The sequence below is a fragment of the Mus pahari genome, chromosome 3 (assembly GCF_900095145.1).
Source record: "Mus pahari chromosome 3, PAHARI_EIJ_v1.1, whole genome shotgun sequence".
NCBI classification, from domain to species: domain Eukaryota; kingdom Metazoa; phylum Chordata; class Mammalia; order Rodentia; family Muridae; genus Mus; species Mus pahari.
The window spans coordinates 38,572,481-38,599,598 of NC_034592.1; the positions used below are offsets into that span (position 1 = coordinate 38,572,481).

General features: G+C 44.1%; 1 protein-coding gene and 1 pseudogene across 1 annotated transcript; one reads left to right on the forward strand and one right to left on the reverse strand.

The window, feature by feature from the left end:
* Positions 1-5,222: 5,222 nt before the first annotated feature.
* Rbm43 (RNA binding motif protein 43) lies at positions 5,223-15,364 on the reverse strand. The gene is made up of 5 exons (XM_029536651.1): positions 15,233-15,364; positions 12,869-12,992; positions 10,403-10,592; positions 7,499-7,578; positions 5,223-6,745 (listed from the first exon to the last, which is right to left on the reverse strand). The coding sequence occupies exons 2-5, from the start codon at positions 12,869-12,871 to the stop codon at positions 5,999-6,001; spliced, it is 1,020 nt and encodes a 339-aa protein (XP_029392511.1). The 5' UTR covers positions 12,872-12,992; positions 15,233-15,364; the 3' UTR covers positions 5,223-5,998.
* A 5,165-nt stretch (positions 15,365-20,529) lies between these two features.
* Positions 20,530-21,325, forward strand: LOC110317874 (annotated as a pseudogene).
* Positions 21,326-27,118: the final 5,793 nt, after the last annotated feature.

The following is a 27,118-nucleotide window of genomic DNA, read 5'->3' on the forward strand; positions in this document are numbered from 1 at the left end:
GTGGCCTTGTTGGAGTAGGCGTGGCCTTGTTGGAAGAAATGTGTCACTGAGGGCATGAGCTTTAAGACCCTCATCTTAGCTCCCTGGAAGCCAGTCATCTAGTGGTCTTCAGATGAAGATGTAGGTCTCTCAGCTCCACTTGCATCATGCCTGCCTGGACACTCCCATGCTCCCACCTTGATGATAACGGACTGAACCTCTGAACCTGTAAGCCAGCCTCAATTAAATGTTGCTGTTATGAGAGTTACCCTAATCATGGTGTCTGCTCCCAGTGGTAAAACTAAGACGCTGGGTTTGTTCACATTATTCTTCTGTTTGTCTCCAGTGGCCTGTCATTCTCACTAACTATGTCTGGTGGCCATCACTGATATGATAGACTCTACTACAAGTAAAGAAAGCAGAGTCGCACTAGCTATATTCAACAGTATTCATCACAGTACCTAGGGAGCTGGCCCCCAGGGGCAGGCATCTTTATGAGCAGAGACCTCCACTCTTGGGTACAACTGTCTCTATTTATCACTGACTCCATGTTTGTTAGTGATCCTATGGGCTCAGGCTTACCTGTATGTACCCTCATTTGCAGGTACCCACAAAGTGGCAAACAATTTGACTTGCCTAACACCTTTGTCCCAGTTGGACAAGAGTAAAAGGAACCGTTTCTGCTGGTGCACACTTTAAAATCCCATCAATAGGAAGGCTGAGGCAAGATCATAAGTTCTGGGCCAGTCTGGGCTCCATATAACTTGCTTCAAGTTATAGTTAATTAATTAACTGAAGCAAGGCATTCTCGTTTTGGGGCATAGAGGATTTTTGCTATTCATTAGTTTATTGTTTGTCTTACTTTGGTTTGGTTGGTTGATTTGTGGGGGTATTTTTGTTTGTTTCATTTTGTTTTGTTTGAGACAAGCTGTCTTAGTGTGGGTTTTACTGCTGTTAACAGACACCATGACCAAGGCAATTCTTATAAAGGACAGTATTTAATTGGGGCTGGCTTACAGTTTCAGAAATTCAATCCATCATCACCAGGCCAGGAGCACAGTATTGTCCAGGCAGGTATGGCACTGGAAGAGCTGAGAGTTCTACATCTTGTTCAGAAGGCTGTCCTCAGGCAGCTAGGAAGAGGGTCTCATTGGCACCTCCACAGTGACACACTTCCACCATCAAGGCCACTTACTCTGAAGTCACACCTCCTAATAGTGCCACTCCCTGGGCCAAGCATATTCAAATCACCACACAGGGGTCTCACTACATATCCCTGGATGCCCTCGAACTAACTATGTAGACCAGGCTGGCATCAAACTAAGAAATATCTACCTGTCTCTCCCTCCCAAGTTCAGAGATTAAAGTGATACAACACCATACTCAGTAGGAAAGGCTTTCTAATGATGGTAAATGTCTTAGCTACTGCTCTGCTGTGGTGAAGAGACACCATGACTAAGGCAACTCTTATAAAAGGAAACATTAAATTAGGAGCTTGCTTACAGCTTCAGTCTGTTACCACCAGAGCCCTGAAGCAGTGGCTGAAAGTAGCTACATCCTGATCCACAGGCCAAGTAAAAGTAAGACTGGGCCTGGCATGGGCTTTTGACACCTCAAAGCCCACCCCACTTCCTCCAACAAGGCCACACCTACTCCAACAAAGCCATAGCTATATGAACCTATGGGGACCAGTCTTACTCAACCCAACTGTACTGGCTGGTTTTGTGTGTCAACTTGACACAAGCTGGAGTTGTCACAGAGAAAGGAGCTTCGGCTGAGGAAATGCCTCCATGAGATCCAGCTGTGGGGCATTTTCTCAATTAGTGATCAAGAGGGGAGGACCCATTGTGGGTGGTAACATCCCTGGGCTTGGGTTCTATAAGAAAGCAAGCTGAGCAAGCCAGGGGAAGCAAGCCTGTAAGTAACATCCCTCCGTGGCCTCTGCATCAGCTCCTGCTTCCTGACCTGCTTGAGTTCCAGTCCTGACATCCTTTGGTGATGAACAGCAATGTGGAAGTGTAAGCTGGATAAACCCTTTCCTCCCCAACTTGCTTCTTGGTCATGATGTTTGTGCAGGAATAGAAACCCTGACTAAGACACCAACACAGTAAGGTTAAATCAAGATTTCGCTCTGTTGTTTAAATAATTGAAAAGATGTGAGCTTACCTTTGCTTTGGTGTGCTGAAATAGGATAGATCAATTAAGAGCATAAAAGGGGGTCGAGCAATTCCTCTGGTTGACCAGATTCAGTTGAATGCCCCACTGTACCTACTAAGAACATGAGGAGAACCAGGCATTGATAAAAGCTAAGGATCTGTTTCTGCTGATACAAAGCATCCTCGGAGAAGAACAGCATGTACATCCCCAGCAGCAGGTCCTTTAAGATAACCAGCAGTTTTCAGGATAAAGCCAGAGCTCAGCTCCTTCCAGGAATTAAGGCGTAGACTTATCGTCTTCTATTTTCACACTGGAGGGAAGCCCCTCCTTCCTCCTCTCGACATGGAAAACTTCAAGACAGAATTCTCATCCCCATCATCAAAATTATGTTGTCATACAACGATCCCTGATTCGGCTCTTGGCCAGGTGAAATACAGCACAGCAGACCATTTGCTCAGAACTGGCGAGATGTTCTTTGGAGCCTTTATGAGGTAGAGCCTTGCTGTAGGAAGTTCATCCCTAGGGGAGGACTGCTGAGAGTTCATAGCCCTGTCCCACTTCCAGTTCACTCTCCGCTTCATGTTTACTGTTAAAGATGCTATGCCTCAGCTTCCTGCTCCGGCTCCTTGCAGCCAGACCCTGGCCGTTATAGACTCTTGCTCTGGAACCATATGCCCAGATCAACTCTTTCCTCCTTAAGTCACTTTTGGTAGTGATATCTTATCACAGCAACAGAAAATTAACTAATACAGAAAACAGAGCTACCCATGCTGCTTGTTAGTAACCAAACGCCTCCTCCACTTGAACACAATAAAAGGAAGACTCAGATAATAATCCACCCTACATACCCTCGCTCACGGGACCCACTGCTGAAAGGTAGATATATGTATTGGATAGGCGTGATGGTTGAATAGGTTTGGCCCCATAGACTCATGTGTTTGAACGCTTGGCCCATAGAGAGTGGCACTATTAGGAGGCGTGGCCTTGTTGGAGGAAGTGTGTCACTGTGTAGGCAGGCTTTAAGGTCTCCTAGTGCTCAAGCTCCGCCCAAGTTGGAATCAGAGTGTCTTCCTGGCAGCTTTTGGAACAAGATGTAGAACTCTTGGCTCCTCCCGAACCGTGTCTGTCTACACCCTGCCATATCTCTTGCCATGATGATAATAGACTAAACCTCTAAAACAGTAAGTCAGTCCCAATTAAATGGAGTCCTTTATAAGAGTTACCTTGACATGGTGTCTCTTTGCAGCAATAAAACCCTAAGTCGATAGGTGATAGATAAACAGGTAGACAGACATTTTAAATTTTTTTTAAAAGATTTTATTTATTTATTATATGTAAGTACACTGTAGCTGTCTTCAGAAACTCCAGAAGAGATAGTCAGATCTCGTTAAGGATGGTTGTGAGCCACCATGTGGTTGCTGGGATTTGAACTCTGCACCTTTGGAAGAACAGTCGGGTGCTCTTACCTGCTGAGCTATCTCACCAGCCCGACATTTTAAATTTACTCATGCCATGAATGCATGACTGTACCAGTCCTGCTGTCAGGTCTGGAACACACTGCTTTGCCCTGGTCTTGTCTTCCCACCCACTGCCTCTCCCACCGTGTTCCCTGAGCCCTGGCAGCAAGAGAGAAGGTCTGGTGAGCAAAAGATGACAAATCTTCCTCCTCCCGTGCTTTCCTTTTAAAAATCTTGGCCGAGAGCGAAAGATGCTCCCACATCAGGTAAGGCAGTCTGGGCGATCTCTCAGGTTAGCCTCCCTACTCAGGTGATTTTTAATTTGGGGCAAGTTCCCACGAAAAGCATCACCACATCTTAAGCAAGAGGATGATGAATAAAGATGCATGCAGACCTCAAAGTGGCACGGCAGCTTTATTCAAAGGTGAAGGGCAATGCATAGAGGACAGGGAAAGGGGCTAATACAGAGACGAAATCCAAATGCTTGGCAACTTACAGAACCCAGGAAGGAATGTGTGGGACTTTCAGTTTAAAACCCAGTTCTCAAGGGAAAGGCAGAAAGGTGGGTATTTCTTATAATTACTCATCAGAAGCAAGCTGTTCCTCCCTACTCTCATACACAGCCCTGAATATACTTATTGTTTAAAACAGGTGTGTAAGAACCCTTTGGAAGATGCTTGTAATAAATCATGTGACTTCATGCCCACCCCAGACAGCTATGCTTTAAGTTACTATCTCGGTACTAACTGGATCTGTGCAACAGTAACTATATCCTAAAACACCAAGGGAGGCATGCCCCGCCCTTCCCCTTTGCCAGAATGGCTGGAACTATGCTAACTGTGGGACACTCTCACCACACTATATGGGTCAAGCAGCCATGGACTGAAGTTGGGAGTCACAATGTATCTTTCATTCTTGTGAGTTTGCTCTGGTGTTTTACCACAGCAAGAGGAAGCTACCACAGACTGTATCCGGAGGTGGGGCCTTGAAAGGGGGTGACTGAGTCATGAAGGAAGGCCCTCATGAGGGAATTAGTGTTCGAAGAGGCTGGGGACTGACAATCTTGCTTTCTCGGAGGAATCGGGCCCTTATCACAGCTCAGCTGTGGCTGCACCCCGATTCCAGCCTTTAAACTGTGAGAAATGTCTATTGTTTAAGTCACCTCTCAAAACCTGCCACAGCAGCCCAAACGAGTGGAAGCATTCTCTTCACCAGGTTGATCACATCCTCCGGGGCACAAATGTTGTTCAGACTCACGTAGTCCCATTTGTCAAGTTTTGGATTTGTTGCCTGCGGTTTTTTTGGTGTCAGAAATATACTAAGGAAACGAAAGGTATTTAAGCATTTGGGATTTAGATGGCAAAGAAAAAGAAAGACCCAACAGATCTTTTTTTCTTATGCTTCTCTAATGATACAGTTACAAGAATCATGAGCATGTTTGTTTGCTTTAAGAGGAACTGATACAGTTCTACTATTTATTAACCAAGATGAGCTCTGCAGAGCTCTGTTATGTAAAACTGACTTACTCTAAGGCTAAAGTCAAGAGAGTCAAAGACCTGGAAACAAATCGCCATGGCTTTTCTTTGTCTTTATTGTTGTACCGCTAAGGTAATAGCATTAGAGGGAGAAGATGGTGGATGCAGATGCTGCTTGGCTCAGTAACGATGCAGCTCACAATTTAATTTTCTGTAGGTTTTACTTTATTATGGTACAAGAGGAATAAAAAGCCAGGAGAAATAGTACTTCAGACACTGAATCTTTTCCAGGCAAGTGCTGATCCACGGTACAATGCTCTCTAGCAATGCCGAGCAGCAGCGAGCCTGAGCTGGCAGTCAACGCAGCAACCAGGGTAAGCAGTCATTTCTTCACTGTGGGCAGTTTGGCAAGTCTAGAGTGTTCTGAAAATTACTTGGATTAACGGCACTGCTGACTCACAATGTTTTCAACTTACAGTGCTCAAGTGGATGCCACACTATCGCCAAGCAAGAGCCACCCACAAAAGCCATCGCACAGACTTCTCCCAAGATTCCCCCACAATCCTAACAGAATCACAACTTCCCAAGTGAGCTTGGCCAACATTCTAATGCTGTGTGGGGGAGAATGCAAAACCTGAGAAGCTAGCAACAGCAAAAATAGTCATGCAAACCTATGCAGCGGAAGACTTCTGATCCTAGTAATTTTAGATTTGGAGGGAAAGTGAGATTTCTTCAACATTTAGTGAGTTCTCTTTTCAAGGTTTGATTTAGATATTACTTTTTATTCAATGCTAGTCCCGTTTGTTGTCTGCTGGGTAACTTTGGATAAGTAGTATCATATCCTTAAATCTTACCTTCTCCTGTACCTTAGATGGGGGAGGGACAGGGGGAGTGACCATGATAACTGTGGCTGAGATTTCAAGTGACCTTTTACCCTGCAGATTTCATGAGCTGTGTCTTAAACGGGTATGTGTCAGAAGAAGGTCCTATAAGATCAATATGTGTACTGTGAACGTTCACCAAAACTCTAGGATATCTGCAACACAGTTCTTCTAAAGCCTGCCTAATGTTTCTTTTCTCTCCATCTCCCCTTCCTTCCAAAACCAATAGCTCTTTTCTGAGCTCAAGGTGGAACTCCTGGGCACACTCTTCAATGAACTCTTTCACATGTCTGACACTGCCAGAGCAAGACCCATCCCGGGCGTCTTGTAGACAAATGGTAGTGACGTCCCCATCCACCCTCTCCTGACACAGGACATGGTATTTGCTCAGTGTTGGATGATAAGACTCACACTTGTGTTTCAGGTAAAGGAAAATGTCTGTGTCGAGCACAAGTGTTTCTGGGCTGCCGGCAGGCTCAGGTACAAAGGTCCCGAGTAGCGACGCCGAGTTCTTGCTTTTCTGCCGGATCCTTCTAGAGTTCTCTCCGTTCCAGTTTCTCCTTTCACCAGCATCTTTCCTGTTGTTTTCTAAAGGGGCAATGGCTTTTGATAGCAAAGCCTGTTTGAGCTTCATGATGGCCAGAAATGAACCTTGCACAGAGATTTTCCCACTGGGTCCCAATGGGCTAAAGTTTAAAGTTGGGATTTTCTTTTTCAGGTCCACAACTAGGCTTTCTAGCTCGATTTGAGAGCGAAAGACAGACAGATCAAGAATGGCCATCACATAGTTGAAGACCTACAACGAGAAAGAGAAAAAAAGTCAAGACAGCACTGCCTAGCAGAGCAAACCCCGGCACACATTGTCCCCTGTCTCTCTTCCCAGTGGCTCAGCGATAGGGTGAAGTCCAGGCTTCTGCCGTGTCTCAATCTAGATCACCCCTACAGAGCGCCTACGCTGCTCCACACGGAGTAACAGCCCCCTACCACACACCCCGGAAATGAAAAGTAAAACAATAGTTTGAGTCAAAAATGCTGTTTTGAAACGAAGTGCTTTTCAGAATCCATCAATATAAAAACTGTTGGTGTAAACTCCACAGACAGACATCCCCCTGAGGTTGGGCCTGCCCTACTTCTCCCAGCTTAAATTTCAATAGCTGGCTACACCAGAAGCCTGGATTCCCTAAAGAATCTACGTGGAAACTAACGGGTTAGATTTTAACTTTCGTTCTTATACCCACTTTCCTGGCTCCTTCAAAGTCCCTTTTTAATACTCATCCTAATTATTCCCTAGTATAAAACCTTCAGCCCTGCTATCACCCATGACAACAAAAAAAGCTCACGGTCACTTTAAAAATATCAAGGGACACATATAATATTAAAATATAAAGCCAACATTTCTAGAAGCTGCTTTTGCCTTTGAGAGCTGAGAAGCCTCTACTCTTTCCTAAGAAGCCATGGGAAGGGAGGACTTTGTGTAGCGTTGTGTATGAAAGATTTTCCAAGAGAAATGGGGTCCAGGCCTCAAACACACCCCAGGGCCCACACTCACCTTTTCACTGAAGTGAGAGACTGTGAGCCTAGGCTCTGAGCCTAGAGGGTGATTCTTTTGTCTGACGACATCTTGTGCAACTAGGGAAAGATTAGCATCAAAAGTGTTTATGGCGTGATTCACCAGTAAGTACCTTAATTTACAAATGGAGATGTTCAATTCTATTGTTTGCAAAGTAAGATTTTTTTTTGCATCTTTTTTTTTCTCCTCCACCTGACATTCAGATAACCTTTCCTTTATACTTTAACACACTAAAGTTCACCATAAATGTGTTAATAGGATACTAATTCTATTTTTAAACACACACAAATCCATACATGAGTAAAAAGCAATAGCCTAACATCAATCCTCCATGCCATCCATCAGAGGAACAGTGCCTTCGAGAAGTTCCACACTGCTGAAGTTTTTCTCCTAACTCGCTGCTAATCTTGCTTCTCCTCTTCACTCGACCTTGGCAAATCCAGACATCGGGCCTCTTTCCTCACTATACCCACCCAGGGCTAATCTCAACCTCTATGGCTTGAGACATCTCTACAAGTATCCCTTCCAAACCTCGGCTCCTACTTCATGGTCCTAATGGCCGTCACGTGAAGGACAGCTTCCTTCTCGGGCAGTGCTCCCCCAAGCATCCTCAAACCGTGTCCTTGGTACTCAGTGGCTCTGCGGTAGCCTCTGTACAGCCGCAACCCACTGATAGATCTCCGCACTGCAACATTGTTTCAAAAAAGCAACTCCATTCCTCAGTCCCTTGCTTAGAAGCTCCAACAGCTCCCACCTCATCACAAGCAACCCAGAAACCTCTCCTGGATCACAGGCTGAGCACGCATGGGCTCACAAGCTGCCCACACCTATTATTACTTTGCCCACACTCATTTCATTCCTGCCTTCCTATTTCTGCAAACACTCAACATGCTTCCCCTTCCATGCTCACCACACTTCCGACCCAAACAATTTTTACCATTTTTCATTTATCCTAGAACGCCCTCTATCCTCATGAATCCCTCTCTATCCCCTAAGCCACCACACCACCCCCGCCCACCCCTTTTGCTTCACTCTGGTCTCTACTCAACTGTTATGTAAACAGAGTATTTCATATCTGGGGACACTCCTGATTGTAGTGTAGCACATGTCTTGCATAGATGAAACCTTGGGTATTATCCCCAACATGCCTAGTATACATAAAACTTTGTAACACACACACACACACACAAACACACACACACAGAGTTTTCAAACCAGATCTGGTGATGCAAGTTTGTAATCCCAACTGTACCGGAACAAAAGCTGGAGGCCCTCAGTTCAAGATCAGTCTAGGCATCTTGGGCAATATGATAAAATTCTGTCTCAAAAAGCAAATAAGAAAGAGGGCTGGAGAGATGATGTGCCAGGAAAGAGCACTCACTGCTCTTCCAGAGGACCCAAGTCTCATTCTCTGCACCCACATCCAGTGATTCACAATCTCCCATTGTAACTCCAGCTCCAGGGATCCAATTCCCTCTTCTGGACTTCTCAGCACCTCTATGCGCATGGCATTCACACACTCAAGCACGTGCACACCATACACACACCATCAAATAAAAATAACAGAGATAACTCTTTTCAAATAAAAATGTTAAAAGAGCAAAAGACACTTCCCGACCCAGTCTACCTAAAACAGTACCACCCATTGCTTTTATGTCTTTTTTACTCTTTATACTTTTTCATAACACTTATATGTTAACATATAAACAAATGTAAATATACATATATGGATATGAATAAAGGGCAAACATATTATACATCTGTTGCCCTAATAAATGCCCAACCTCATTGATGAAAACCAAAACGACTGCCTACTCCACTCATGGTTGTATTCTCAACATCTAGAATAGTATTTAGCAATATTCAGCACATGAAATATCACCTTACACCACCACTGCTGAATTTTTAAAGACATGGCAAGCCCTTCCCACAATCTCATACCTGAACATGGCTTTTCTTCCCCCACCCCCAAACAGAACATGAGCCTTTTTTTTTTTCTAACACACCTTCATGGAACTTTCACTCCTGATGGGATAGAGCATGGAGAATGTTCTCTGGCATCCATCCTCTAGCGTCTAAGCCAAAAAAAGACTGTCCCTCCTCCAGGCTGGAGTAGCAAGGACAATCTGCAGCCACCAATCTGCAGCTGGCTGTTTCAAGCTGAGGTGGGAGTCAGAACGCCTCAGTCCTATTCCAGGTACAGGCCATAGTTCTCAGTGCAATGTTACCAGTAACAAAGCAGACTCTTTATTAGAATTTCCACTTGATAGGCTGGAGAGATGGCTCAGTGATTAAGAGCACTGACTGCTCTTCCAAAGGTCCTAAGTTCAAGTCCCAGCTACCACGTGGTGGCTCACAATCATCTGAAATGGGATCCAATGCCCTCTTCTGGTGTATCTGAAGACAGCTGCAGTATACTCATACACATAAAATAAATAATCTTTAAAAAGAAAAAAATAGGATTTTTCATTTGATAGTTTGAGGGATTAGAAGGGGAGATTGTAATTATATTGTTGTTGCCACCTGAAACGTCCCTAAATAGTTGTCTTCTCTAGGAGATTATATACTATTTAACTTTATTTTACACATGTTCTATACCTGCCTCCTAAGGTGTATGTATGTGTGTGTGTGTGTATACATACATACATACACACACACACACACACACACATATATATATGCAAAAAATTCTTCAATTTTTTTCCACTCACTGACACATTTTCATAAGCGATTGTCCTATATTTTTGCAAACATAAGACTGGCCACTTCTCAGAGTAATTTTTAATGCTACTTCAAATGCTGCCAATCCCATCAATCATTTTAACAATATGAAATTTTAATGTCCCCGAGAAAGCACTTCTCAGATAATAAAATCTTGGTTACCTTTCTTTTCCTTGAAGATGATATATGCAACTCCTTTGGATCTTGATGGATAGATCACCTCTTCCACATGTCCACCCTCGTCTTGGAAGTAGCGCTTCACTAACTGGTCCTTTAAAAGACCAACTGGAAGTCCAGAGACTACAACTGTTCTCTCAGAAACTGTGGTATCTTTGACCTTCAACGCTGATGCCTGCAGAAAAACAGGTGGATACTGTTTAAATATGAGTCTACAAACTGAATCTTGAAAGGTACCATCACATCAGTGAGATACACCTCCTTCCACAAAGACGACCCAGCAGGAGTTTGTCTGCCTCATCCCATCTACCAACGTAGACCTCAATCAAATTTGGGAGTTCTGTGCACAGTGATCCCTTCTTCTTTTTTCTAAGAGGTAGAAAATAGTGTTAAATATTTGATTTTAGGAAGACCCAAGATAATAGTGTCACAAGAAAAGAAAATGAAAAAAGAAAAGGAAGGAAAGAAATATTTTGTTTGCTTTTTTGAGATAGGCTCTTTCTCTGTGGTTTTAGCTGGTCTTGAACTTGCTCTTTAGACCTGGATGACATCATACTCAAGAGATTCTCCTGCCTCTCTGTCTCCCAAGGACTGGAGTTAACAGTGCGGGGAACCATGCCCAGAGAGAATGTACCATTCTTTTTTTTTTAACCATTTAAAAGTGGCTTTGGATAGAGCTCAGTGATATAGTACTTTAGTCATGTGTACAAAGTCCTAGGTTTATTAAAATAGCTACAAAAACTGCCACTTTGAAAGAGGCTATATATTTCCTGGATTATAGAGACCCAAGTATGTAAGCCAGTGAGAAAGGCATTCCTCTTATGGTCAGAATCAATGGGAAGTCTTGTAATAATGTGGTGGCTACACCCCACTTTCCACCAGGAATCTGAGTCACAGAGGGCCATGCTCTCGAAGAAGCTGCTGTCGTGTGAGTACACATTGAAAATCCTTCATTTAACTGCACCCTTTAAATCCACTTCTACTTAACACCTTCATTTGTCTTCCCACCTCAATTTAGGGATGTGTGCGCTTAGTCAGGACCAATTGCAGCAGAGTTCAGACCTAATCCATCTTTACCAGTTGAGAAAGGGCTGCACCTCCCGAGCTGGACTGATGGTTAACAGACCACAAAGGAGTGTGGGCTCTCAATGCAAGGATTTTTCAAATAAGATCCGTGTGGGGAAGAAGCCTACTTCTAGCTTCCCAGAAGGACAAGCAAATGAAGTGTGTCTGTGTACACACACACAGTGTTCCGTTCACCCTGACAGCCTTAAAAATGAAAGTAAAAGATTAAAAATCAGTTCACTGGGACAGACTTCAACTGTTTTCAGGGAGACTAAAAAATACACAGGTGTATGTAAGGATGAGACAGAAGAAACAAATGGAGAATAAGGAAAGGGGAACTGTGGGGTAAAGGTGACAGTCTGAACAGAAAAAGAGGAATACACACAACAGATCATGAATGGCTGCCAGTAAAATAATCACTCCAGCTTGCTCTGAGCACAGTCTAGCCCTAACTTAGACACACACACACAGGCTTGAGCACACAAACGCCATAGTGGCAGACACGGAGACAGACCTCAATGGAAACTAAGGATCTTTTTCTTAAGAAAGATAGAGAGATACCTAAATTAACTCTCTAGAGACTCTAGTTAGCCTGGGCACATGTGAGCACTCATTCTTTTTTGGCACTTGAAGAGACCCCAGCCTAAAGATCACGAGTGAACCAAATCTTAAGGGGGAAAACACAAACAGAAAAGATACATTTGAGCGTCACTAGAAATATTTCCCTTGCCGGGTGTGGTGGCTCATGCCTTTAATCCCAGCACTCGGGAGGCAGAGGCAGGCGGATTTCTGAGTTCAAGGCCAGCCTGGTCTACAAAGTGAGTTCCAGGACAGCCAGGGCTATACAGAGAAACCCTGTCTCGAAAAACCAAAAAAAAAAAAAAAAAAAAAAAAAGAAATATTTCCCTTTATGTGGCAAAGAAAAATTCACATGATATAAGTCCAAAAGGGAGAAAACATCTTTACCCAGCAATTAGACCCAGCAATTAGACCCAGCCATTAGCAATTAGGTCCTAAGGAACCGGATGTGCTCCTTAGGGTTCGCCACTGTTGAATTTTAACTTATAGACTAAACATGTCAAGTAATCCCAATGCCAAAAACTCAAAATGGCTACAAAAAAGAAAAAAGAAAGAAAGAAAGAAAGAAAGAAAGAAAGAAAGAAAGAAAGAAAATATTCAATGCTGTCAATGTAATATTAAAGCCAGTGTTAACAGAAATTAAAGGGGAAATGACACCGTCACATTACAGTGAATTATGTAATATTATACACAGGTTAAGGAAGCTATAGAAGGTACAAAAACAACCTGAAGAAAAATTTAAGCGAGATTCCAGTACAGCTCCCAAGGTTGGAAATGGAAGAAGGCAGTCATTCCCTCCTCACTTACCATAGCGGGATTCGGAAGATGACTGAGCCGGTGATGGTGCTGGTCCAGGAGATGCACGGTCTCAGAATCTCTGCCTTTCACCCGGCTGCTGTGCTAAGATGCTGAGACGGCACGCAGGACCTATCTAATGAGGTTGTCTCAAGTTTACTTATGTCTGTATGACCTTCTCAGCACATACACCTTATCACTTAAGACATTAATAAAACCTGTATTCATTGAACAAAAACGTTCCACATCCGACAACACGCTGGGCACAAGTGGCGAGCAGAAAGAAAACTGTTGCCCTGAAACTCTGTTCTCTTCAAAACACATACTGAACAGAGCTGGGGAAGTGGCTCAAGGGTTAAGAGGACTTGATGCTTCTACTGAGAACCTGGGCTCCATTCCCAACACCAACCTGGTGGTTCACTACAGCCTGCAACTCCAGTTCAAGGGCTTCTGACACCCTCTTCTGGCTTTAGAAGACACCAGGCATGCATGTGATGTACATATATACATGCAGGCAAAACACACACATAAAATGCGATAAAATAGATTTAACGAATAAAAATCTGCGGTGTCATCTTTCTGCCCTGCAGCATTCCAAGGGCTTGACAATCCATACGGTGAGGACTCCTAGCTTGAAGATGAGAAGGAAGGTCACTTATGTCATTTCAGAGGTGCTTGGTTTGCATAAAAACCATATTGCTCCACAGAAGGAAACAGAACATCTCATTTAGAATACATATCACCCACTATAAAATACTACAAGACTACAGTAAAGGCCATCCAGGATTAAGAAGCAAGATTGATTCTGGCTAAAGCATGAAAGGCTCCGTGAATGAGAGGCCTTGAAGGCTGGGGGTAGAACTGGAGTTGATGCAACAAAATATCAAGAAAAAGAAGTTTTCAGGCTGGGCAGTGGCAGTGGCAGTGCACACCTTAGATCCCAGCACTGGGAGGCAGAGGCAGGTAGATCTCCACGAGTGTGAGGCCAGGATGCTCTGTAAAGCAAGTTCCAGGACAGCCAAGGCTACACAGAGAAACACTGTCTTGGACAACCAAACCAAAAGGAGGGGGATGCGGGAGGTGGGGAGGAGGAGAGGAGCGGGAGGAAGTTGTTTTCAGCACACAAAGCTGGGGCAGGGATGTGGGGAGCAGGGCATGGCTCCTGTTGGTAGAATACAAGACAAAGGGAGACCTCCTGAAGACAAAATCCTCAAAACTGTAAAAAGTAAAAACTTACTTTTTATATGACAAAGAAGACACTTTTATGGAAGTAAACGATTTGTCTTCTAGATGGTACAGTGAAAAGATGAAAATACACCAGTCCCCCAGTCTAGTCCTCAGACACTTAGTGTTATTTCCCTTACAAGAGGAACTTTTCAGACTTCCAACCTGGGTGACTTCCTGGCTTTTTTATCTCTCCGGGACAGTGCCCTGACAGCCCACACCAGCCTCCTCCATAAGTGGTTCGTGAACTCCCGACCTTCCAGCCGTTCATCAATATCAAAGACAAATATCCATTTGAGCTCAGGAGAGCTCCACACCTCATCAACACTAATGTGTTTCTTAATTCAAGTGTCTACGCACACTTTATCTTTAGAATCGCCTTGTTCTGCAAGACCTCACTTCATTCCATGGTCTCTTCAACGTCCTGCACTTTCTTCCTTAACTAACTCACTTATGTCTGAGGACATGTGGCTACATGTCTTCTCCTGAGACACGTTATAAGCAGAGAATTACCCATCTTCCTCTGTGCACAGTAAAGAAGAAAAACAATCCACTCAAAGACTATGAAACAAGGGAATTTCAGCAGAGGTGTGGTGCCATTGTACAGTTTCCATGCTCTGCTTTAAGAAGCTCCTTTATGTCAGAAAGAAAGGAAGGAAGGAGAAATGGAGGGAGGGAGGGAGAGACAGACAGACAGACAATGGTGTAAAATAACACTTTCTTAAGTGTGGCACTAAGAAGAAATATTTCATTTGCTGTTTTAGTTTCTGTTTGTTTTCTCAATCGTTTATTTTCACGCACTATACCTTAACTCTCACCAAGTAAAAAATAAACACACACACATACAATCAGGTGAAACATATATAGAAATTCACGCACTCACTGTAACAGCCCCAAAACACAGTCATCTAGACAAAACCCCGGGTCCCTGGTTAAAGGCCTAGCTCGGAGGGAGAGCCAGTGCCTTCAGCTCAAACACTTCTTACTAGCTCCTTCCAGTAGTTAGTTAGCTTTAGCCTCCATTTCTGGGTCACTGTCCTCGCCCCCACTCCTAACCACAGTCCCGCCCAAACCACTTTCCGGACGAAACCCTGCCTGTTGAGCAGGGGCGAGTGAGAAAGGAGCCCGTGTCCCCACGCGTGGGAGCCAGACCTGCTGCTCCCGCGACAGCCACTTCGGGGCGCGCGACCGCTCCGGGACCCTAGGCGCGCCTCCCTGCACTGCAACCCGGGGAGAAAAAGCGACTTGCCAGGCCTCGGAAAAGATGTTCGGGCGGCGGGAGTCCTAAACTGGAGGTGAGCGAGTTCCACTTTCGCTTTCCAGTTCCCGTTGCCCTGGAGACTCAGTTTGGAAGGGCGGCGCCCGGCTGGGTCGGACCGCCTTTGAGGTTCCTGTGCAAGATGCCCCGTGGGCATCTGGGCTTCTCTCCAAACTTGATTCCTAGGCCTTGTCCCTGTCTCTCCAGCGCTTTCTCAAGCCCGATTCCCCACACTTCCTTCCCACCAGCAGGGTCCGCCCAGGCTCATCACCTGCGGAGCGGAGCGCAGAGCACAGGAGGAAAGTACCCTCCTGACCACAAAACTCAATCACTTGGCCAAGTGGCGCTGGAGCCTGGGACACAAGAAATCTAGCCCAGTGAAATCAAAGAAATATAAAGGGAAAGGCAGAGCATGAACTCCCGTGTAAAGAAATAGAACCTGAAATTGTGAGATACCAATTTTCAACCGGTTTGCTCAAATGAGCAGATTCCACAAGCCGGTTTAGATGCAAGCATTTCTAAAGATTTGGACATCTCTCAGGGACTCAGAACACAGCTCCCCACATTCGCACTTTAGTGTGCCCTGTTCTCGAAGCCAAATTCCTCTGACTCTCCTGCACTTTTGTTGATCCTAAACCAGTCACAGAAAACAGGATTCCTCTTCCCCAAAGTGGGTCATATAAAATGGACACCTCTTGTCCCAAACAAGCTATGAAACATACTCTGAGGGAAGTCTTATTCCCGCACGAAGGAATGCTGCACGGAGCAAAGATGAATCCAGACAGGCTGGGGTGGTCTTGACTGTCAACATGATACGTTTGGGAAGAGGACCTTCAGTTGAAAAACTACCTCTATACTGTAGGCATGTCTGTGGCATTTTCTGTCCTCTTTATCATTTTTTGGTTTTTCGAGACAGGGTTTCTCTGTGTAGCCCTGGCAGTCCTATAGACCAGGTTGCTACAGCTTGCTCTGTAGACCAGGTTGGCCTCGAACCCAACCTGGCTAGAACTAAAGGGGTGTACTACCGCTATTGGAGTGGGCATTTTCTTGATTGATAATCTATGCAGAAGAGGTGAGCCGACTGTGGGCGGCACCATCCTTAGGCAGGTGAAAGTGAGCAGACAGGAAGTGGTCAGCAGCAGTCCTGCCAGGCTCCTGCTCCAGATTCCTGGCTTGCTGTGCTGTAACCTGTAAACCAAAATAGACCTTGACCTTCCCAGGTTGCTTTTGGTCATGGTGTTTATCCCAGCAATAGAGAACAAACTAGAACATGAAAGCAGAACTTCTGTCTAGTCACAGTTCCCAAAGCTGTCCAATCTTTATCTACCTTGAGCATAAAAACGGTTTTCTTCGGGCCTCTGGCTGTTTGTCTCTGATCACCTCTGTGTCACATTCAATGCTGATAAGCTATTAATAAAATTAGTATGCTGTTCTGTTGCTCTTTTTTTTTTTTTTTCAGTAGGTTTTGTAGCTGTGACCTTTACCGTGACTAAGGTAAAGGTCTCCCTGTTCTAGCATTATCAAAATACAACGACATGCAAAAGTGTAAATGTGCAGTTATCCTCAAACTTGGCAGCTCTACTCTTAGAAGTTCCTCTCCAGCGCTAGTGCATGGGTGACCCCGAGAGGCTGGACAGAAATGAATATACGCTGTTTGTAGTGAGGAGTCCGCTCAGCTCACCAATGAAAGGGCCTTTTTACGTACTTGGTGGTACTTCAGGGCTGTGACGATTTTAGGACAGAATGAGATAGGTCTCCATGTAATTATATGGTTGCTCATCTTATAGTTTATTTCCAGATCTACCTGTCTTGGCCTTCAAAGTGCTAGGATTTCAAGCTGATGCCGCTGTGCTGACACATCCCCACTATGCCAATGTGAATGTCTAAAAGACGTCTAAAATGTAATGAGAGCAAACAGAAAGAACACTTTTTTTCCCTATGTTTTGGATTGAAGCCAGTGCCGGGGCAAGCGCTGTTCTCCTGACTCCCTGCTTCCTGCTCCATCACCTTGTTTATTCTCCTGACTCCCTGCTTCCTGCTCTATCACCTTGTTTACACCCCACATTTAAGTTCTCAATACAGCATGGTGTCTTCCTTTCCTTTCACTGTGATCAAATCCCAGGACATAATCAGGTTAATGGAGAAAGGGTTTCTCCTGGCTCACAGTTTCATCAGCAGGATGGCAGGATGGCAGGATGGTGGGAACTTGAGACAGTGACACCACATCCACAGATAGGAGCAGAAATCAATGGACTAACAAATGCGGAGCGTGATTCCTCCTCTCTTATGCAACTTGTGCAACCCAGGACCCCTTGCTCAGAGACCCGCACCACCTATAATATAACCACAGGGACCCGGTAGCCCAGACAATCCCTCGCTGAAACGTTTCTAGGTGATTCTAGCTACATTGTGTCAAAAGTGTTGTGGTAAATCCCCAATCCAAATGACCCTGTGCAAAGAAAACACAACTCAATTAGTATGAATATAAGTTGCACGCCTAGACTGGGTAGATCTACCACTACACTACTATATTCCCCAGCTATGAGATCCTTTATAACTTATGGTTTCTCTAAGCCTCGTGATTTTGATCCATTTTCCTTCCAACTCTCCCTCCTCTGTCATCCTCTCTTCTCTCCCTCTCCTCCTTCTTCCTAAAACTTTTTAGCTCCACCTTCCCTTCCACTGTCCAATTATCAGCTCTAGCCTTTATTTTACAAGTTGAAATGGGCAGAAGGTTCACAAGAAGTCACCTGAGTACAAGATTCACTCCTTGTCCCAGGCAGTCCCTCTTGGGGAAGTGGAATTAGCATCAAAATACAAACAGCACAGGGAAATCCACAACACAAACTGACAAAACTAAACTTAATATACAATCATAAAGACCCTTTCTAAAGTTTTAAAATATTGAAGCAATGTTTGACATTTTCATAAACTGCATTGATATTGGCAAAAAAAAGAATCACAAGGTGACACTGTAAGAAGTTTCCCCCCTCCCTAACATACTTGGGAATAGCAAAAGGGAAATTTTCTTCTTTTTTCCAAGTCTGATCATTTATTTATTTATTACCCTTAAAGAATTATTTTTGAGTAGACTCAACATTTAAGTAGAAGTTCTCAGCTTCCTTCATCCTCGGACAAAAGGTTAGCGTCGTCTGCAGCCTGTTCTTGGCTTCCGCTGCCCTGTTTTTTCAGAGCTTCGTGAGCTTTTGTGTGGTAGGTCATGTGGCATAGCAAGACGCCAACTCTTTGGGGCTTTGGTCTTGGGCTTCCCGCCTTCCCTGATAAACAACATCCTGCCAGCCTACTAGTGGACACCATTGTCTTTAGAAAGACTTGGGTTTTCAGATTCTGTAAGCTCTTCAGGGCCTCAACTACCAAGGCACAGTGGTGTCTCTCAGCGTAGTAGCACCCCTCTCTCCTCTTTCTACAATAACCACGTTGAGACCATCACTCACAATCCATCCCTGGACAGATTTGTGTGCTTTGGTCTTTGGTCTCTATAAGAATGTCCCTTTCTCAACAATAAAAGAGGGTCTCCTGTGGTCAAGATACCCTGCTTCATACCGTTCCCACCACTGCTTCAGACCTCGTAGCCCTCCCATCCTTCATCTAGAACACCACCAGGAACGTCTGCGACTCTTGGCTTCCCATAGAAAGTACAAAGTTTGCGTTCACTGTCCACTGTAGTGCATTTCTGAGAGCTGGTGGCTGGGAAGGGGATCCTCAGCTCGATTGTGACAGCCCACAGCCCAGGAGGCAGCACAGAAAGGGCTGAGGACAAAGCAAAGGGAAAATTTCAATCACCACCTCTTGAATAAATTTTAGACATATTCTCTCTCTTTCATGTGTGAGAGAGAGAGAGGTGGGGGGTGCGGGGAGTAGGGCCAGTAAGATGTCTCAGTGAGTAAATGTCTGCTGAGCCTAAGAACCTAAGTTTAATCCATGGGCTCCTCGTGGTAAAAGGAGATAACAGACTCCACAGGTTATCTTCGGATCTCCATATGTGCTATGTGGTGTGCTTGGACACACACACCCCTACAGATTCAAGGTTGTTCTTCCCACAGTCTCTAAGGCACTGTATATAGAAACTAAACAACAAGTATAACAAGTAGAGCCAAGTATAATTGCTAGCACCATTTATGAAGCTGGGGTTCAATGAGGAGTTTAAGAACAGCCTGGGCTACATAGAAAGACCCAGTCTCAGAGGAAGAAGAAGAAAGGGAGATGGAGGAGGAGGAGAAGGAGCAAGAGGAAGAAAAGGAGAGAGAGGAGGAGGCAAGTAGAGGAGGAAGGGAGGGAGGGAGGGAGGGAGGGAGGGAGGGAGAAACTGAGCTTGTTCGTCCCTTAGATCCTCCAGATTTTACAGGAGCACATAAACAGCTTCTTGAGGGCTGACCACATCACTTCAAGTCCCCAAGCCTCTGGGCTTTTCCCAGAGGCTTGAGGACAAAACAAAATATTTTGAGCATTAGAAGAGGCTGGAAACCTCTTCTGTACACAAACACAAGCTTGCAAGGAATCTTCCCAAACTTTCGTACAGCATAGGAACCAAGTAGAACAAATTAAATTTTTTTTTCAGTCTCCTGGAGAATGGTTTGTGACAAATGATACAGAACCCATTTTGAAAGATCTGGAAGTGCAGCACCCTGCTGCACAAATGACACCATGGATTCTCTTACTCAATAACAGGAAGTTGAAGGTGGCACCAACTCTGTTCTGGTATTTGCCGAAGCCCTTCCGGAACTAGCTGAATAACTTCTTAGGGCTAGCTGATCAGTTTTAGAGATGATAGAAGGTTATGAAACAGCACACACACACACACACACACACACACACCACAGCCTATGAGCATCCTTCTGATTGGATAACAGGATCCTGTAAATCTCTCGGGATGCTGATGAAATATCATCTCTACTTCTTACCCCAATAATGAGCGCACACCGTGTGAACAACAGCTTTGGTCACACTTACTGCTCATCCATCTGTATCTATTTCCCCTGGTTCCAGTAATTTCAATAATGAGCACATTAGAGTTGTAAACTTCTGGGATCTGGCAAAGCATGGATTGTTTTATTAAGAAAGAAACTGAAAGTACTCTTGTCCTTTTGAGGGTGTGATAACAAAGAAGAGACAATGGTGCTGAGAAAGACTGTTGGAGAGCTGCCAGGATGTCCTTAAAGAAGAAAACCTCATGGGTGCACAAAGCAACGCTACTGTCGGAAGTGAAGATGTCATTATAACAGGTGACAAAGTGGCAAACACGGCTCTTCACTATGCAAGAAAATAAAATACCTTGTTGGTAAGGCTCAACTCAAAATGGGATCACAGGAGTCAATAAAAGAGTTGGAGCTATAGCTGGATTGATTGATTGATTGATTGATTGATTCCTCTTACTCTTGAAGAAATAGGACATTTCTTCAAGGTATGGAGGGAACACAGTTCTCCTCTATTAAGATAGAGATGCGTAGGTGGTTGCATGAAACCAACCATGAAAAAGAAGGTGGTACCATTTCTACTATACTATGTTGAGGTTCTATAGATGATCTGAGGATTGATACAGGAAGAGCAAGAAATGATGGTGTTAATGCAGGGTGTTCTCACAGGGGATAAACATCTTGCTTTGTGGGGGGGGGGGTGTGCATGATCAGAAATTGAACTAGCCAAATACATCACACCATATAGAGAGCCAAGACCTGGACTTGAATAGTACACTGGAAAGAAGCTTGTTGTAGCATTTGAAGCTATTACAGGGCACTGTCAGAAAATTCTAGGGTTAAAGCCAACGACACAATCTCTAAAGTCTGTGTAGCGAACCGAGAAGGAAATAAAACTGCTGGATTAGATCTTAAGGCAGAAATTCTGCTGTAAAAGTCATGTTGGAAGCTGGTATTCTTGATACTTACTTGGAAAAGTATTGGACAGTTAAGTTGGCTACTAATATTGCAGTTGCTGTACTTAGAGTGGATCGGGTCAATCATCATGACTAAACCATCTCAGGGCTACAAATCTCTAAGAAGAAAATAGGGTGGGATGAAGACCAACGTGACTGAACAGCTTTTTTATGAGTAGATAAAGGTTTTATAGTCTCCTTACATTCATAAATGTTTTGATTTTCCATTCTCTGACGGATGGTGAAAATGTTTCCTTTTTTTATCTGAAAGTTTTATGGAAGCTTGGGGCATTTCAATCAAAATAGTCAAAACAGTCTTTAAAAAGAGCAGATCAGGAGGACTCACACATCTCGATTTTAAAATATTACTTCAAACTTACAGTGACTGAAATGAGACAGAAATGACATAAAGACCATCGCAGTCAGAAATAAATTCCCATTTACATGACTTTGGTGGTTTGGATCTGAAAGGCCCCCAAAGGCCACAACATGGTGAAGGTTTGACCTGTGGTGCTGTTGGGAAGTGAGGCCTCATCACAGGTAGGTCGATGAGGGTACAATCTTTAAGGGACACTGGGACCCTGGCCTCTTCCCCTGCCTTTGCTTCCTGGCCACCAGCTTACTCTACCCTCCGCCATCGGTACACTTCCATACCACAGGCCCAAAGCAACAAAGCAAAGGGAACAGTGATGTAATGGTGACATGTTACCCCGGGCTAAGGGACAAGCAGGTAACTGGTAAATCACCCTTTCTGGATAGGCGAGGGAATGTTCCCAAGAGAATGTGTAGTATTGTCTAATCCACTGTGATTCCCGTAGAACAAAACAGAAGGAAGGCAAAGCTCCCACAGACAGCTTTTAAGACTAGAGATCTTACGGCACAGTCCACTCTGGCTTTGAGCTCAGAGCATTCCTGTGTCTGCCTCAGATTCCCAAGGGCTAGAATCACACTATGCAGCACAACGCTCGGCCAATTTCAACTTATTTTATAAATTATCTTTTCCTTTTTTTGTTTTGTTAGAAAAAGGACACCTGTTTCCTGCCATTACAAACTCAGACTAGAGTCATATCATCAGCTTCACTGTGCCTGTGGCTTGCAGACCATGGGGCTCCTCTCCAAGAGCCAAACCGTCATATCTAAGAGCATCACGAGCTGCTGCTTCTCCAATAAACTATGTGGTCAAATAATTATCAAGAATACCAAGACTATTCACTGGGGAAATAATGGCTTTAAGACATGAGACATCCACATACAAAGGAAGGAAGAAAAGTCTGAGGGTGTGACTTAGCATAGGCACTAACTTAGCCAGCACTCTTCCCCAAATGAAAGTGGACCTTTGCCTAAAACCATATATGAAAACCAACAGAGTTAACCCAAGCTAACGGAAAGACCTACATGTAAGCACTAAGTTGAAAACATACAGGGAAGACTTCATGACATTGGATTTGGACAGGGCTTGAGAAGCAATGACACCACAAATACTGGAGGAAAATACATGGATTGAACTTCAAATTTTTAACAGTCTTATAAAGAAAACTGTGTCAGTGGACTTGCAAAACCACCCATAGGGTGAGAGAAAAATATTTGCAAATAGAATAGAAGATAAGGAATTAATATAGTATAAAAATTTTTAAGTAAAATAACAAGTTGATTTAAAATCAGACATGGGATTGCAAAGATGGATCAGCTATTCAGAACACTTAATACAGGGCCTTGGGTTCAGTTCTTAGCACCACATTGTGGCTCACAACCATCTGTAACTCCACTTAGAGGGAATCCAATGCCCTCTTCTGGTGTCCTTGAGCATGAGACACAAACATAGTGTGCATATTTATGAGAGACCAAATCTTTTGGGTTAGATTCCATCTTAGAGAACCTGACCTAAGGTTGAATTCAAGTTAACTAACAGGCCGGTCCCTAGCACCAGTTTCCAGGTTATTCCCCAACAAATCTGCACCTCCAGGTTACAAGTCGGCTCCTAACAACCACCAATCAGGGGGAAAACAGAAGGTAACTGTATGGTTTGGCTCCGAGTGACAACCATGTTAAAGGCCATAACGCCCTTCTAATCAGATAAATATTAAGCTAGATACCTACTTCTTGCCTCTATAAATGCTTGACTAAAACTAGGCTCAGGGCTCAACCTTCCTGCTGTGTCAGGGTTAGCAGGGAGCCCAAGCTTGAATAAAGAGACCCTGATGCGATTGCATCAGAATCAGCTCCTTGGTGATCTCTTGGGGGGTCCATGAATGTTTCCTGCCACAACACTTACACACAGGCAAACCTTCATACACATAGAAGTGTTATAGAAGATCTGAACCTGTTTCTAGTTAGGGTGTGGCTCAGCCCTTAGCCCATACCTTTAATGCATCTGGCTGGAATAGAGACACACCCTTAGTACTCACCTTTAATTCCAAACAATGAACGTAAAGTTAGTTAGTAGAAGGAAGCAGCCATGTTGGAAAGTGATATCTAATTGAATGGCAGAAAGAAGACGAATCAGAGAAAGATTTGACAGAACAGGATATGCCCAAGTCTCATGAAAGAAAGAGGAAAGGGAAGCTACTTCAGGAGAGACAAACAGTACAGGAAGGAGAGAACACAGTGCAGGAATACAGTAGAGCTCGTGGAGAGCAGCACAGTAGAGTTGAGAGGGCGAGTAGGGAGAGTAGAACAGCACAGAGAGAGAGGAGGCGGCGGATTTTACTGGCACAGAGGTACAGAGATTGCAGAGAGATGATGATAAACTAGACACAGATGAAGACAGAACAAAGCAGAGAATGAGAAGGCGCCAGAAGATTAAAACAGATTGGCCAGAGTTAGTTTGAAGCGCAAGCAGAGTAATTCAGTGAGAAGCCGAGAGAAGCCAGGTTGAATCAGTAAGCATGAAGAGGAGTTTGAGCCAGAACAGCTGAGTTGTACTGGCCAGCTAGAGTTGAGAAAGAGCAAGAAAGGGTGAGCTTATTAAGCAAAAAGTCTCAGAGGGTGAAAACATTCTAGGTCTAGATTAGATTCTACAGAGACTAGAAGCTTCCAGGACTAGGCCTAAGTTAGCAGACAAAAGCAGTTAAGCCTCCCAGACAGTAATTACAACAGGAGAATAAAAAGTTACTTTACATGAAAGCAAATGAATGTACATTTTTGATATAATAAAATCAGATAAAACACTTGAACAGCACTTTTGCAAAGAAGATATGCAAATGGTAGGTAAATAAGCCCCTAAAAAGATGACATCACCAATTGCTACGAAAACACAAATCACAATTACAATGAGGCAATACATTATAGCCTTTAGGACAGCAGTTGCTTAAAAAGGGGAAACCTGAAACACTTGCTTACTGCCCGGTGGGGGGGGGGGCAGAGGGGAGGAGAGAGGGGAAGAGAGGGGAGGGAAGTAAGCAGCGCAGCTTCCTGGAAACAGTGTGGCCATATTCAAAGTATTGGAATTACAGGACCAGCCATTCCATTTCTCAGGAGCCACCTAAAACTGAAGTCCTGCTTTGCACCCATGTGAAATGGAAGTTTCTGGATATGTCGGGTGATACAAATTCACATGGCGTTCTTCTGAGGCAAGACCTGTGGGAGGACATGCGATGTCTGGAGAAAATATAAATAGGATTCAACGGTTACAGCGCGCTTACATAACTGGCCTTGCAACACTTGGTTGGTCACGATTCTTCAGCTTCGTTGATCTTCACATCACTGAGGGAGGCATGGCAGAGAACTTCTCCTGCCATCCTGGCTGGTCCTGGTTGCTCCCACTGACTTTTTTGCTGATTTGGCAGAGGTCTGGCTGTTTGTGCTGGATGGGGTTAAGTGTTGCTCATTCGTGTTTGCTATCCTGACACTAGTGGCCGGCACTGCTGGTACCCTGATAAACGGAGACTGGAATAGCCCCAGAGCACTACTACTTCTAAACAGGTCCACATCCCCTTGTCCTATTTACTTTCCTCCCCTACCTTTGGATGGTGGGCTAGAAGGGGGTTCGAAGTGTTTGAGAACCCTTATTAAAAGTATGCTCTAGCTGCATATGTAGCAGAAGATGGCCTCGTCAGCCATCATTGGGAAGAGAGGCCCCTTGGTCTTGCAAACTTTATATGCCCCAGTACAGGGGAACACCAGAGCCAAGAAGTAGGAGTGGGTGGGTAGGGGAGCAGGGCGGGGGGAGGGTATAGGGGACTTTTGGGATAGCATTTGAAATGTAAATGAAGAAAATATCTAATAAAAAATTGAAAAAAAAAATCCTCCAAAGACTGAAAAAAAAAAAAAAGTAGGTTTTAAAAAATGTAAGCCTACATCCATGTTTCATAACATTGTTGTCACAGCCAAGTGGCAGAAGCGGCTCAAATCTCTACCAACAGACAAATGGGCAAACAAAACGAAGTGTGTCTCTCTGTGCATGTGCCTGTGTACGCTGCTAAGTGTCGAATCCCGAAGAGCCTGGTGTGTACTGGACATGTGCTCGGACACTGCTCCAGCGGCCTAGACCTGTCCTAACCTGTCCATCCTAAGGGTGGCACTGCCATGACCTAAACATCCTCCACCAGCCCGCCCCTAAAGTCTCTTCCATCTCAACACTGCTGTCCGGGAAATCTAGCTTCCAGCTTGAGAGCCTGGAGCAGGAGCTCCCTTTCTGATCAAGTGCCAGGCCGTCCGTTTAGCTCTAAGAAACTAGAAGGCTGGGACCTGTAGCATTTGTCTGAAAAGCAACTGGCCAGACTGTTGCATGGGACAGCTTGGGAGGCAGATAATAAACCTAATTAGTTTCTAGAAGGCAGATCATAAACTTAATTAGTTTCTAGACTTAAAAGTAGTGCATAGAAAACAAAAAATTAGTAGTATATGTCTGTTATTAATAAGTAGACTTGATAAAGTGTTATTTAAAAATCAGCATATCTTTTTTTTGTTGTTTTTGGGGTTTTTTTTTTTGTTGTTGCTGTTGTTTTGTTTTTCAAGACAGGGTTTCTCTGTATAGCCCTGGCTGTCCTGGAACTCACTTTGTAGACCAGGCTGGCCTCGAACTAAGAAATCCACCTGCCTCTGCCTCCCAAGTGCTGGGATTAAAGGCGTGTGCCACCACATGCCTGACCCTCTGTTATTCTATACATTACCTAATCTTAAGTATTTTATTACAATAATAGAAAACAGACTGAAACATTCTTCATATTTTTGAAAGCTATAAATGATTTTAATATTCCAAAATAATAGTAGAAATGAAATTTTTGATGATAAATACAAGTATTTGCTACAAATTATGTAGCCGAAGGCAGTATCTCATTTCTAACAATATAAAAGTGATGAACATTTCTGGCAATAACCTTAAAACTTACAAGTAAAATATCAGGAACAATAACAAGAAAATCTCCCATTCAGGCCATAGAACATTTTCTAATGTGAGTGGGGATTAAAGGTCAGCACCACCATGCCTGGCTTGAATTTAACCCTATTTTTGAGTCATGAAACATGTCAGAATAAAATCTGTGCAAAGATTCCTAGGCAAAAAGAATTTTACTTTCTCTGTTGGGGAGCTTGAATTTTATCACTAAGGTTTCTGTACATTCTCCAACAGAACAGAAGCTTCAAGAATCCAAGTGCTGAGTTTTGACTTCAGGCATTCCACAGCGCCTACCACCTGGGCAAGGATGCATTCCAAAAATTTCAATCTCTTATGCTGATTCTTCCTAATGAAAATGTAAACGAAGCTAGGCATGGTGGTGGATATCTGTATTCCTACAAGTCCATGGATTGAGGCACGAGACCAGTAGGTCAAGGGCAGCCTAGACTACCCAATGAGACCCTGTTTCAAAAAAAAGAAAGGAGAGAGAGGAGGGAGGGGAAGGGAGAGAGAGGGGGGAAGTGAGGGAGGGAGGGAAGGAAGGAAGAGGAGGAG